Here is a 13,998-nt window from a genome sequence, read left to right as displayed (position 1 = left end):
AAACAAATTCAATGAGTTAGGATTTTCCTAAAAGCTTTTACAAAATAAATTTCTGGATTCAGGTCTTATACTAGGTATTACTCCTGCCCAAAAATTCAAATGCCTTGCCTAAACTACAGGCAAGCTTTAGTAGATTTTTTTTTTCATTTCAGTCATGAGTTTTTCCAGACCAAGGAGCATGTGGATGCAACCGACCAGCACAGAAAGACCACTGACAAGTTGATGAAAGAAACTCAAATCTTTTTCACTTGCATATTCCAATTAACATAACAATTTACAGCACAGAAACAGGCCATTAGGCCCTTCTAGTCCGCACCGAACCAAACACCCCTCTCTAGTCCCACCTCCCTGCACAATGCCCATAACCCTCCATCTTCTTCTCATCCATATACCTGTCCAACCTTTTCTTAAATAATACAATTGACTCCGCCGCCACTATTTCTCCCGGAAGCTCATTCCACACGGCTACCACTCTCTGAGTAAAGAAGTTCCCCCTCATGTTACCTCTAAACCTCTGCCCCTTAATTCTTAACTCATGTCCTCTTGTTTTAATCTTTCCTCCTCTTAACGGAAATAGTCTATCCACATCCACTCTGTCTATCCCTTTCATAATCTTAAATACTTCTATCAAATCCCCTCTCAACCTTCTACGCTCCAAAGAATAAAGACCTAATCTGTCCAATCTTTCCCTATACTCTAGATGCTTAAACCCAGGTAACATTCTGGTAAACCTTCTCTTCACTCTCTCCACTCTGTTTATATCCTTCCTATAATTAGGCGACCAGAACTGCACACAGAACTCTAAATTAGGCCGCACCAACGTCTTATACAGTCTCAACATCACCTCCCAACTCCTATATTCCATGCAATGATTGATAAAGGCCAGCATACTAAAAGCCTTCTTCACCACTCTATTCACATGAGTTTCTACCTTCAGTTTCTTGACTTACACCAGAGGTTTCCAAACTGACCCCCTATACTCACATTCCACCTTAAGCAATCCCTATGCCATAAGTGCTCTGTGATTGGTAAGGGATTGCTCAAGGTGGGATGTGAGTGGGAAGGGGAGGTTGAGAACCACTGCTGAGACCCAATTGTTACTGAAATATTTTGCTTGAGGAAAAATTTCATTAGTCCATTTTCTTTGGAGATATGAAACCGTGCACATAATGAGTCAATTAGGTATGATTAAAACAGTGGTTTTCAAACCTTTTTTTTTCCACTCACATACCACCTTAAGCAATCCCATACTAACCACAGAGCACTTATGGCAGAGGGAATGCTCGAGGTGGAATGTGAATTTAGGGGGGCAGTTTGAAAACCACTGGCTTACACTATGCCATCATGGCAGCACAGTTAACACAATGCTGTTACAGCACCAGCAATTAGGACCGAACCTCAAATCCTGCACTGTCTGTAAGGAGTTAGTACTTTCTCCCCATGTCTGCATGGATTTCCTCCCACCTTTCAAAATGCACTGGGGTTGTAAGTCAATTGGGTGTAATTGAGCGACATTGGTTTGTGGGCTGAAAAGGCCTGTTACTGTGCTGCATGTCGAATTTAAAATTTAAATTAGTAAGGCACACGCTTTAATTCAATTAATTGCCAAACTTCAAACTTTGCAAAAAAGTCTCATTCTGTGAGATGTTAAAGGTGGCAAAGGAAATTTTTTTTTGACCAGATACGGTGAGGGAAAGATAGCACTTCAATTTTCTTAGCTGCACTATTAAACTAAAGAATGTATGATAAGCAAAATACTCCCACTGCTCAATTCATTTATCTGTCACCTGTTCAATTCATTTGTCCGTCACAAAATTCAGGTTAGGAATCTCATTTAACACTCCATATTTTGAATGGTTCACACTTCTACCAAGTGGTCAAAATGTGTAAAAGGCCTTCTTTCAAATTAGAAACTTCTGTTTCAGAGACCAACTGAAAAAAGGTTTAGGAATTACCCAGAGAGCAAGTGCTAAGAGGTTCTGATTTGTCATTCCTCTTCTCTCACCTTTACTTAAGGACACCCACCAAAATCAGTTAGGGGTTGTACACATTTAGCTACTATGTGCACATACCTACTTTCACCAAAGTCAGATTTTATTTGAATTTGTATTTCCCCCAAAATGTTATGTTCTTAAACATGCTCTCCCGCATTTAACAATGTACAAAAATAATAAACCAGATGAAACAATAAATTAAAAAGGTAAACAAACAAAAAAAATACTGGTATGATTTATACAAGATCTTGTTCTCCTCTCAGGAACAGGATGTGTTCCATTTGTAGATGTCCTGATACCAATATGTAAATAAAAGCCTCAATGTAATCATAAATGTACCTTCCAAGGTAGCTTTATGGGATAACATTAAATGCATTTGCACTCCTATGTCATTATGTGCATACTATTTATTCAAAATGTTTCTCATGGATAAGGTAGCTCTGTGATAACAAAGACAGCGCGAATTTAGTTCCAAAGTGAATAAAACTCCAGATCCATACCAGGTGCACCCCAGAACATGTGGGAAGGAAGAAAGGAAGCAGCTTTAACAGACATTTTTAACTCATTGCCAAGAACAGAAAATGTTCCTGAGGACTGGAGGCTGGTAAAGGTAGTGCCAAATTAAAAAACACAGCTAGTAATAATCTGGGCAACTTCAGACTCATTTGTCTGACATCAGTGGTTGGGAAAATACTGGAGAGATTCTCTCTCTCCAAATCTGATGGCCTGGGGAAATTTAAAGAGAGCCAGCATGGGAAATTCTGTCTAATTAACAGAATTTTTTGAAGTGGTGTCAAGGAGTACAGATGAGGGCAAGGCATTTGATGTTATTTTTAAGTATTTTAGTAAAGTATTTGCCAGGGTCCTGTGCAGTCAGTTGGTATGGGAGTATGGAAGGTCAAAGCACACAGAATAGGTCAATTAACCAGTGAGAAAAAAAATGGTCGAGATAGAATTTAGAGTGGTTGTAGAAGGCAGTTTTTTTCCCCCACTGCAGGGTCATGACCAGTGGAGTGTCTCAGTGTTCAGTACCATGACCCTTGGTTTTGGTAATATCCATGAATAATTTGGACAAGGATGTTTGAACAAGTTTGCTGATTATACAAAAACATGCTAGGGTGAATAGTGAAGAAGGTTATCATGGTTTGCAACAGGATCTAGATCAGATGGGGAAATGAGCCAAGGCATGGCAGATGCAATTAAACTCAGAAGCACAAAGTGATCCATTTGGGTAAATTGGCAGGTATGATGTTGTGGCCATCATGGAGTCACGGACAAAGGATGGATGTCATTGGAACCTGAATGTCCAAGGACACACAACGTGCTGAAAGGATAGTCAGGTAAGCAGAAGGGGTGACGTGGCTCTGTTGGTAAGGAACAACATTAAATCATTAGAAAGACATGACATAGGATCAGTAAATCAATCCGGTGGACACATAAGAGGGGAGGAAACTTACAACAGGATCCCACTACCAAACATATCTTCCACTCTCTGCCTTCTGTAGGGTCCACTCCCTCATGTACTCATTCCTCCCCAACAATCACACCTCCCCCCTTCCCTATGGGCACAGAAGGTGCTACACTTGCGTCCACTCCTCCTCCCTCACCATATTCCTAGGTCTTGTGTATCAGCAGGATTGATGACTGAATCCTGTGCTCCATTTGTGGCCTTCTCTACATCAGACAGACTAGGTGCAGGCTTGGTCAAAATTTCGCTGAACATCTTCGCTCTCTCCACACCAGTGACAGGGACCTCCCAGTGGCCCACTATTTCAGTTGTGTCCCACTCCCATACTCACATGTCTATCCAAGACCTCATATGCCACCTCACCATGACCACCCATAAATTGGAGGAAAAAAAACCTGATTTTCCATCTGGGCACTCTCCAGCCAGATGGCATTAACCTAGATTTATCCCCCTCCCTCCCCATCTTCTTTCCCTCAGCTTTTCACACCCTTCCTTCTCTATTCACACAGCCATCCCTCCTCCCTTTGCTCACAGCTGTGCCCTCCCTCCCTTCTCCACCTATTACCTCCTGCCTTTGCTACAACGCTTCTCCCCTTACCTTTTTACTCAGACACCTGCCAATATTTTTCCATACTTTGATGAAGGGCTCAAGCCTAAAACGTCAGTTATGTTATTTTTATCTTTGCTATATAAATTACTCTCTTTGACCGGCAGAGTTTCTCCAGTATTATGATTTCACTTTCAACAAATGGAAAAGGCATGTCAGAAGGGTAATATTATGGTAGTCACGGGGGATTTTAAACGTGCAAGTAGATTTGGAAAAGCAGATTGCGACTGGATTGTAAGAGAGGTGAATTTGTAGAATGCCTACGAGATGGCTTTTTAGAGCAGCTTGCTTATGAGCCACAAGGGTATCAATGGTATTGGACTGGGGGTTGAGCAATGCACCAGAGGTGATTAGAGATCTTAAGTAAAGGAACAATTGGGGCCAGTGATCACAATATGATCAAGTTCAATTTGAAATTTAACAAGGAGAAAATCAAATCAGATCAGATGTGTCGATATTTTAGAAGAGTAAAAGGAATTACAGCGGCATGAGAGAGGAAGTGGCCAAAGTAGATTGTAGGGAGCACTAGTAGGGAAGACAACAGAGCAGCATTAAATGGAGTTCTGCAGGAAATGAGGAAGGTGCAAGATAAATACATACCAAAAAGGAGAAAAGATTCGAATGGAAAAATGTCATAACTGTGGCTGACAAGGAAATTCAAAGCTAATGTAAAAGCAAATGAGAAGGCATACAAGGAAGCAAAAATTAATGGGAAGTTTTTAAGAACTTGCAGAAGGTAACTAAAAAACACAAGGGAAAAGATGAAGATAGGCTAGCAAATAATATCAAAGAGGATACAAAAATCTTGAAATATATAATGAGTAAAAGAGGAGAGAGTAGATATAGAACCACTTGAAAATAACACTGGAGAAATAATGGGAGACAAGGAGATGGCAGAGAAACTGAGTATTTTGCATCAGGTTTCAGTGTGGAAGATATTAACAGTGTGCCAGATGTCCAAAGGTATTAGGGAAGGGAAGTGAGTGCAGTTACTATTTCAAGGGAGATGGTGCTCAAAAAGCTGAATGGTCTCAAGGTGGATTGCAACCTTGTGTTCTGAATGTAGGAACAGAGATTGTGAAGGCAATGGTATTGATCTTTTAGGAATCATTAGATTCTGGCATGGTCCCAGAGGACTGGAAAATCTCAAATGTCACCCCACTGTTCAAGAACAGATGGAGGCAGCAGAAAAGAAATTATAGATCAGTTAACCTGACGTCAGAGGTTTGGAAGAAGTTGGGAGTCAATTGTCATGGATGAGGTTAAAGTGTACTTGGAGGCACATGGAAAGTTCAGCCAAAGCCAGCATGGTTTCCTTATGGGAAAAATCTTGTTTGACAAACCTATTAGAAGTGACAAGTTAGATAAATGATATGCAGTGTGTGTAGATATTTGCCATGTTAAGTTTATCGTATTTGGCTCTTATGTTAAGCAAGTTTGGCCACCCCTGGTCTAGGATAGGAGAGCACAATTTCAGGATTGAAGGGCATTCACATGGAACAGATTTGCAGAGGAATTTTTTCAGCCAGCAGGTAGTAAATCTGTGGAATTTGTTGCCACAGGCAGTTGTGTATTTAAGGCAGAGATGGATGGGTTCTTGATTAGCCAAGCCATCAGAAGCTACGTGGAGAAGTCTAGGCAGCGAAGCTGTGGTAAATGAATCAGTTTATGAATAAATGGCAGGACACACTTGGTTGGCTGAATAACCTACTTCTCCTTCTGTATCTTATGGCTTAAATTGAATCAGGGCAGGACTGTTATTGGCAGTGCACAACAGAGGGACCTTGAGTGCAGATACCTTGCTCTTTAAAGATGGCAGCACAAGTAGACAGTAGCTGCTTCCAATTTCCAGCACCCAGGTAGCCCTCCTGGGACCCGGGTGTCATAACTGGGTCGTGGGTGCAAGATGCACCTTTTAAATCGCAGCCAGACCTACCTGATAAATTGATGGGAGATCCCGCCCCTGCGATGACATGGTGAATGACGCATCACAGTAATTTCCCTTTCCGTTTTAAAGCTCTAAACACCTCTTCCCCACAACCCCACCCCAGCAATGTGCTGCTCCATTTCGCTTTGACGCCTCAATGTGGGAGTAATGGTTGGCTTCCTTACCCATAATCCCCCATGCCGCTGTAACCACTCTGTTCCAGAGCGTGAGTGATTATGGGTAAGGAAAATGCCCACTGGTCCTGTAACAAGCTCCTGCCACAAAATGGAGTGGCATTCACAGCAGCAGCACATCGCAGCCCCCACCCAAATCGTGGCAGTAACCACTCCCCCCTCCTATAGTGGGGTTTTGACCGGGTTGACCCAGTTGGACTCTTTCAAATAGCCATGTACCTGGGTCATCAACAGAGCAAATTGTCTGGGTTAACTCCATTTTACATGGCAATTTGAAAGGGCCTGGTGTAGTGGAGACAGCATTCAGGACACTTGCCTTCATCGGTTGGGGCATTGAATACAAGTGCTGGGATGTCACATTGGTTATACAAGATGTTGGTGAGAAGTGACTCAGAAATGTTGTGTGCAGTTTTGGTCACCGAGCTATAGGAAGGATATTTATTGTTTTAAATAATAATGAAGAGATTTATGAAGTTGTTGCCAAGATTAGGGAAGTTGGGTTCTTTTGAGAGACTGGAAAAAACTAAACCCCTTTTCCACAGAATGTAGGAGGTGGAGAGGGGATCTTATTGAGGTCTACAGAATCATGAGGTCCATAGATAGGTGAACGATGGCAGTCTGTTTTCTCTAGTAGCAGAATCCAAGAGGGCATAACTATAAGATAAGGAGAGTTAAATTTAAAGGGACTTTAAATTCTTCATTCAGAGTTCAGTGGGCACAGGGAATGAAGACAAAGTGGTGGAGGCAGGTACTTTAGTATCTTTAAGAAACACTGATGTCTACACAATGGGATTGGAGGAACAATGCAGGCAAGTGGGACAAAAGCAGGAGGACATATTGTTTAGCATAGACAAGCTGGATGGGGTTCCGTGCTGCAAGATTCCACAACTCCAGCTTGTGTATCAAATTTCATGATCCAATTTTGGTCAACTCTGTAATGAAATGCAAAAGAATTAAAGAAATTATTTGGGCTGAGTTTCTTGAAATTTAGCTTTAATGCTTCAATGGTGGAGTTAACAAGATACAAGCAATCTTATTGAAAAAAAGTAAATAGCAGTTGAACATAGAACAGCTCAAGTATGTTCATTTGGAAAATATGCCAGTCATAATTTCCTCAGAATTGAGATATTAGAAATTAAATATTCAAATAAAGATAAAATTGGGGGGGGGGGAAGAAAGGGAGAGAAGAAAATGATGGTAAAGTGTAACCAGGGGACCAAAAAAGTAAGAAAAAAATTAAACAATCTGCATGAAACTGACTAAAATGAAGGAAAGATCAGATGAAGCAATCTACAATAGCCTAACAAAAAATCTGGTACCAATTTCCAACAAAATAAGAGATTTGGGTAGACTCAAATTCACTGCCTAAACCTACAGGCAAGTAGCAGAAGTGATTTTTTTTCTTGTTTCCAGTCATGATGAATTTTTCTTCCCCCCCCCCCCCCCCCCAACAAGAGGAAAGTATGAATGTAGATGCAAACTGAAAACTGAAACCTTCCAGGGAGGAAGGGTCACTGATAGGTCATTGAACAAATCAAATCCTTTTCACTATGTACACTCACTTGGTTTCTTTTAGTTGCAGCATGCTATCATTTTTGTCACATCCTTCAAGCAAATGAAATAGTCAAACTTCAGATGTGAACTTTGGAAAAAAGTCTGAACAAAAAACAAATTGTTGGAGGAATTAAGAGGGTCAGACAGCATATGTGGAGTCAAAGGGATAGTCAGAGAACAAGGTGTTCTTACACCCCTGTCAAAGACAAAAAAAAATCACTGAGTAAAACTGGCAGAGGTTGACATGTACTTTACATTTGTTAAGCCTCAAAGATAGATTTTGAAGTGGTTAAAGAACAATGTTGATAATCTTACATTATTTTAATGAAGTGGAATAGAAACTTGAAAGGTCTTCCAGATACCCAAGGTGTTTCGATTTCTTGCTTATAGAAGATCCCAGTGTGCAAAGTTTCTAGCGATAGGTATTGGTTTGAAATATTAAACGTTTTCCAGTCATGCATTTTAGGTTTTATTTCAAGTTTCCAACAAGTGCAATATTTTGGTTTTGAGTAATGATTTATCCCAAATGCAAGAATTTTAGGTCATGGCAGGTTACTAGATCAATGAAAGATTTTTACCAATCTGAGCAGAGCTCATGCAACCTACTTTTTTTTCAACAAGGAAGGGACTTGTAGATCCTCAGATGAAACAGCGGATATTGCATCTCTTAGACTTACCTGTGGCTTTAATCAGCAGGCCACAATGAGCCATTTAATTGGAAACAAAGACTTGAAACTATTACTGAACTACAAGAAATTCAATTGAAACAAAAAAACTTCTGTAAAATGCAGTGGAGAAAAACCATTACCACTAAATAGCAATTCTTTCAGGAATTATGGTCGAGTTCATTCAAATATTGTTAGCCAGACTGCTGCAAAGATTACAACCGGGGCTCTTTCCGTTGGTTTAAATTGTCGAGAGTGCCCTCTCACCTCCGTACTCGTAGCCAATGAGCAGAAGCCACACATTCTCCCTGACTTGTCATCATTAAACTCACCCCCCCCCCCCCCCCCCCCCCCAAAAAGTGACTGGAGCCTTCGCATGGAAAGGCGAAAACACCTTCTGCTGAATCTTACACCGCAACATTGCTTCCCCCCCCCAGCCCAGCCCAGCCCCAACAACCCCTCGCCCACACAGCTCCATACCTCATAAGCAGCCCCCAAATCCTGGAACTTGTCCTGCGCCGCCGGATCGTCTGGGTTTCTGTCGGGGTGAAGTTGCAGGGCCAGTTTGCGATAAGCCTTCTTGATATCCTTGACCGAAGCGCTCTTCGAAACCCCCAGTATCTTGTAGAAATCCCGCCTGTTCGCCCACCGAGAGAGAGAGAGAGAGGAAAAAAAACAAGTCAAATAGCCCTTCCCTTTAGCGAAGGGAAAGACCAGACATCCAGGGGCCACAGTAATTCCACGACCTGGCGAGCAGCCCGCCGGTGCTTCCACCGGGGCCGTCGCTCTCCACTTCCATTCAGTGAAGGTGGAAGGGGGCACGAGCCCGCGCCGCCAATGTCACCAACGTTCCCCGGAGCGCGAGAGCTCGCCGGCCCACTCACCCGGACAACACCTCTCCGCTCAGGCACATCAACACAAAACACACGGAGCGCAGGCCCGCCGCCATGCTGCCCACTTTTCACCGGCCTCCTCTCTCCCCCCACCCCCCCGGCCGCCACCCCCCCTTCCCTCGGCTGCTCAACTTGCTCGTTGCGAGCGGCAACTACCGGCGGGAGCACGTCAACGGCATCAGCGCTTCCTCATGGCGGACGAGGGGCGGACTCCAATTTGCAGATGAGGTGGTTGGCTGAAAGAAAGGAGGAGGAGGAGACCTTTTGTGTTTTCACAAATGGGGCCGGCGTCACGAAACACTCAAAAGAAAACCTATTTTCTTTCATTTACCTGGAAGTTTTTGATGCAAAATTTATGCCTCTTGATACTTATCAATTTGAATCACAAAAAAGTTTGTACATAAATATGACAATTTGTTTAAAAATATCCAAAACTCATTCAGTCAATAAGATCACAAAGTGAGAATAGTTGTTGCCCGACGCAATCTTTTACCTTTGTAACATTTTGCCATATTTCTGGAAAACATGGCAATAATATAAAAGTTTGAAGGAAATTGAACACATTATGAAGGTGCATAAGGCATTAACCATAATATTACTCAGCCATGAAGGAGAGAACAGTTGCATTTTCTGAGGGCGAGGTCATCCATTTAAAACAGATCTTCTTTGGCTTGGCTTCGTGGACGAAGATTTATGGAGGGGGTAAAAAGTCCACGTCAGCTGCAGGCTCGTTTGTGGCTGACAAGTCCGATGCGGGACAGGCAGACACGGTTGCAGCGGTTGCAAGGGAAAATTGGTTGGTTGGGGTTGGGTGTTGGATTGACATTAAAACCACTGGGCCTGGCCTCACCATTTTCCACAGGGTCCACTGTTACTCCCTTCCCACCTGTTATACATTCAGGATAATATTGCGAGAGATAATAGATTATAGGAAGTAAAGTTAGTATGAATAAAATAAAGAATAATAGACTAGACTAGAGGAAGTTAAGTAAGTGCAGAATTCCGATAGGAGTGTGAGGAAGGGTTACTCAAGTACAATAGAAGAAAGGTGATAGAAAGAATTCGCAGGTTCTGCATATCGAATCCTGGGGGTTGAGAGGTGTGAATAAGGACAAAGGCAGATTCATGAATAAGGACAATGACATGATGGGACCCAGACAGGATACCCCCATGGTCTTCCAAGTTTACAGAAACTGGACGTAGGCAGACAGAATTACCAAATGCGAAACCAATCCAGGAGGCAGAAGAATGTTAAGGCGGGGGATCTCTACACTGAAATGAACTGTATAAAAGTTGGGTGAGCCCCAGTATCTGTGTGCATTCCCAGGGTAAGGGGAAGCACCCAACTTTGCACTGATGTACAATAAATGTTCTTTGTTCTCAATTTTTGTCTCGAGCGAAATCTGTGAAGGTACTTCTGTTTCTTACAACGTGAACTATTTTGTAATAACATAAGAATCCACCCTTCTCACTGATAGTAACTGCAGTGCACCACTGTGGGGCGTATGTATAGGTGTTTGAACAGTTTCCTGAGATGGTGGTAAGTAAAGTTTCTTTTGTTATTTGAATCGTGCATCTCTAAGTTATTTAAGAAGCCTCCCAAGTAACACAGAGATTTAACTCAGTTATTTAAGAAGCCTCCCAAGTAACAGAGATTTAACGTGGTGGCGGCGGTAGAAGAGAACAAGAGTAAAGCCATACAATTGAATGTGTCACTGAAATACAAAGGGGAAAGAGAAAAAAAATGACTGAAAAAAATGGCTGAAGCAACAGCAGATGATGGACGGGGAGGCTGAAGACATTGAAGAATCATTTAAAAAGTTTCAGCAGAAGTGCAATTTAGCATTCAAAAGCTACTTTAAAAATCCAACAGCAGAGGCGAAGGTCAGTTATATTCTTCTCTGGACAGAGGAGTGAGGCCTTAACTTATTTAATAGCTGGGAGCTTACAGAGGTGAATAAAAATGAACTAGAGCAGATGTTTGCAAAGTTTGCTTCTCACCTTGAACCCAGGTCCAATCATAGAATTAAACACTGTGACTGACATCAACCACACGAAGCAGAGTGAAGGTTAAATGCAGGCTTTAATAGAGTGATATATACAGATAGATCTTGCCTCTGTGCAAGCTCAGGTCAGGAGGAGCTTTATATACAGAGTCGTCAGGTGGTGTCCCCTGGTGACCCAGTGGTGTAATGGCACATCAACACAAACACTATGAATTTCACAGCTTAATTCAAGAGACTGATGAAACTGTTGATAACTTCCTCACTAGACTAAAAATTGTTACTGCAATATGCAGATTTAAGGATATAGAGGAAAGATTAGTTGATCAACTAATATGGGGGAGTGCCCAGCCTGAAGTGCAAAGCCTCTTATAGGGAAGGATAGCTTGAAGCTGGCCGAAGCTATAGACACAGCCAGAGTCTTCGAAGTCACGAAGATGCAAATGAAATCCTTACCTATGCAGACCCACCCACAGCAAAGAGAAGGGTGTATTTTTACACAATTACAAAATAGTTCACATTATCCTGACTTCTTCTTTGGCTTGGCTTCGCGGACGAAGATTTACGGAGGGGTAAATGTCCACGTCAGCTGCAGGCTCGCTTGTGACTGACAAGTCCAATGCGGGACAGGCAGACACGGTTGCAGCGGTTGCAGGGGAAAATTGGTTGGTTGGGGTTGGGTGTTGGGTTTTTCCTCCTTTGCCTTTTGTCAATGAGGTGGGCTCTACGGTCTTCTTCAAAGGAGGTTGCTGCCAGCCGAACTGTGAGGCGCCCAGATGCACGGTTTGAGGCGATATCAGCCCACTGGCGGTGGTCAATGTGGCAGGCACCAAGAGATTTCTTTAGGTAGTCCTTGTATCTCTTCTTTGGTGCACCTCTGACACGATGGCCAGTGGAGAGCTCGCCATATAACACGATCTTGGGAAGGCGATGGTCCTCCATTCTGCAGACGTGACCTACCCAGCGCAGTTGGATCTTCAACAGCATGGATTCGATGCTGTCGGCCTCTGCCATCTCGAGTACTTCGATGTTAGGGATGAAGTCGCTCCAATGAATGTTGAGGATGGAGCGGAGACAACGCTGGTGGAAGCATTCTAGGAGCCGTTGGTGATGCTGGTAGAGGACCCATGATTCGGAGCCAAACAGGAGTGTGGGTATGACAACGGCTCTGTATACGCTTATCTTTGAGCGGTTTTTCAGTTGGTTGTTTTTCCAGACTCTGTGTAGTCTTCCAAAGGCGCTATTTGCCTTGGCGAGTCTGTTGTCTATCTCGTTGTCGATCCTTGCATCCGATGAAATAGTGCAGCCGAGATAGGTAAACTGGTTGACCGTTTTGAGTTTTGTGTGCCCGATGGAGATGTGGGGGTGCTGGTAGTCATGGTGGGGAGCTGGCTGATGGAGGACCTCCGTTTTCTTCAGGCTGACTTCCAGGCCAAACATTTTGGCAGTTTCCGCAAAACAGGACGTCAAGCGCTGAAGAGGTGGCTCTGAATGGGCAACTAAAGCGGCATCATCTGCAAAGAGTAGTTCACGGACAAGTTGCTCTTGTGTCTTGGTGTGAGCTTTCAGGTGCCTCAGATTGAAGAGACTGCCATCCGTGCGGTACCGGATGTAAACAGCGTCTTCATTGTTGAGGTCTTTCATGGCTTGGTTCAGCATCATGCTGAAGATTGAAAAGAGGGTTGGTGCGAGAACGCAGCCTTGCTTCATGCCATTGTTTATGGAGAAGGGTTCAGAGAGCTCATTGCTGTATCTGACCCGACCTTGTTGGTTTTCGTGCAGTTGGATAACCATGTTGGGGAACTTTGGGGGGCATCCGATGCACTCTAGTATTTGCCAAAGCCCTTTCCTGCTCACAGTGTCAAAGGCTTTGGTGAGGTCAACAAAGGTGATGTAGAGTCCTTTGTTTTGTTCTCTGCACTTTTCTTGGAGCTGTCTGAGGGCAAAGACCATGTCAGTAGTTCCTCTGTTTGCGCGACTATATTAACACCAATTGACCCCTCAGCACCTCTCCATGTGACCGTAGGAAATGCTACATTTGTGCGCACACCATCTCCCTCACCACCATTCAGGACCCTAAACAGTCCTTCCAAGTGAAGCAGCACTTCATTTGTGAATCTGCAGGGGTCATCTACTGCATATGCTGTTCTCATTGTGGCCTTCTCTACTTCAGAGAGAGTGCCACAGACTGGGAGATTGCTTCGTTGTTCACTTTGGCTCTGTCTGCTCCAATAACAGAGACCAACCATTTCATTTCTACATCAACATGTCTGTGCATCCCTCACGCACTCCAAACTGAGTGCACCTGCAAATTGGAGGAAAACCCCTAATATTCAGCATTAACATCAACTTCACCACTTTCTGTTGGGCCACTCCCCCTCTCTCTCCAACCCCCCCCCCCCCCCATCCCTGTCTCCTTTCCTCCAGCTCCCCATTCTCTTCCTTCTCCATTCAGAGAGTTACTTCTCCCCCTAACACTTCTCATCTTTTTTTTAACTCTTCTGCCCTCACACCCTTATATCTCTCGGCCTGTTCAACTACCCCTGCCCCTTCTTCCCTCCCTCCTTCCCTCACTTTTTTATTCAGGCGTCTTCTGCACATACCATGACAAAGGGCTCAGGCCCGAAAAGTTGGTTATATACTTTTGCTACTGATGGATGCTGCGTGACCAGCTGAGTTTCTTCACTGTGTAT

The 13,998-nt window shown here is 43.4% G+C and overlaps 1 protein-coding gene across 2 annotated transcripts in view; it reads right to left on the bottom strand.

Moving 5' to 3' along the window:
- dnajb11 (DnaJ heat shock protein family (Hsp40) member B11) overlaps window positions 1–9,533 on the bottom strand; it is a 33,809-nt gene extending 24,276 nt beyond the window's left edge. The window contains exons 1-2 of one of the 2 annotated variants that reach the window (XM_069934502.1): window positions 9,459–9,533; window positions 8,890–9,046 (exon numbers count right to left, since the gene is read on the bottom strand). In XM_069934502.1, the coding sequence (XP_069790603.1) occupies window positions 8,890–9,046; window positions 9,459–9,481 (180 nt within the window). In that variant the 5' untranslated portion in view covers window positions 9,482–9,533. Of the gene's footprint in view, window positions 1–8,889; window positions 9,047–9,293; window positions 9,402–9,458 lie in introns of those variants that run through there. The other variant, XM_069934501.1, reaches the window with a different exon arrangement.
- Between the last annotated feature and the right edge of the window lie 4,465 nt (window positions 9,534–13,998).

Source organism: Narcine bancroftii, chromosome 4 (genome assembly GCF_036971445.1).
Source record: "Narcine bancroftii isolate sNarBan1 chromosome 4, sNarBan1.hap1, whole genome shotgun sequence".
In the NCBI taxonomy this organism is placed as follows: domain Eukaryota; kingdom Metazoa; phylum Chordata; class Chondrichthyes; order Torpediniformes; family Narcinidae; genus Narcine; species Narcine bancroftii.
Note: the sequence above shows the minus strand (reverse complement) of the source record. Positions and strands in the feature narration are given on the sequence as shown.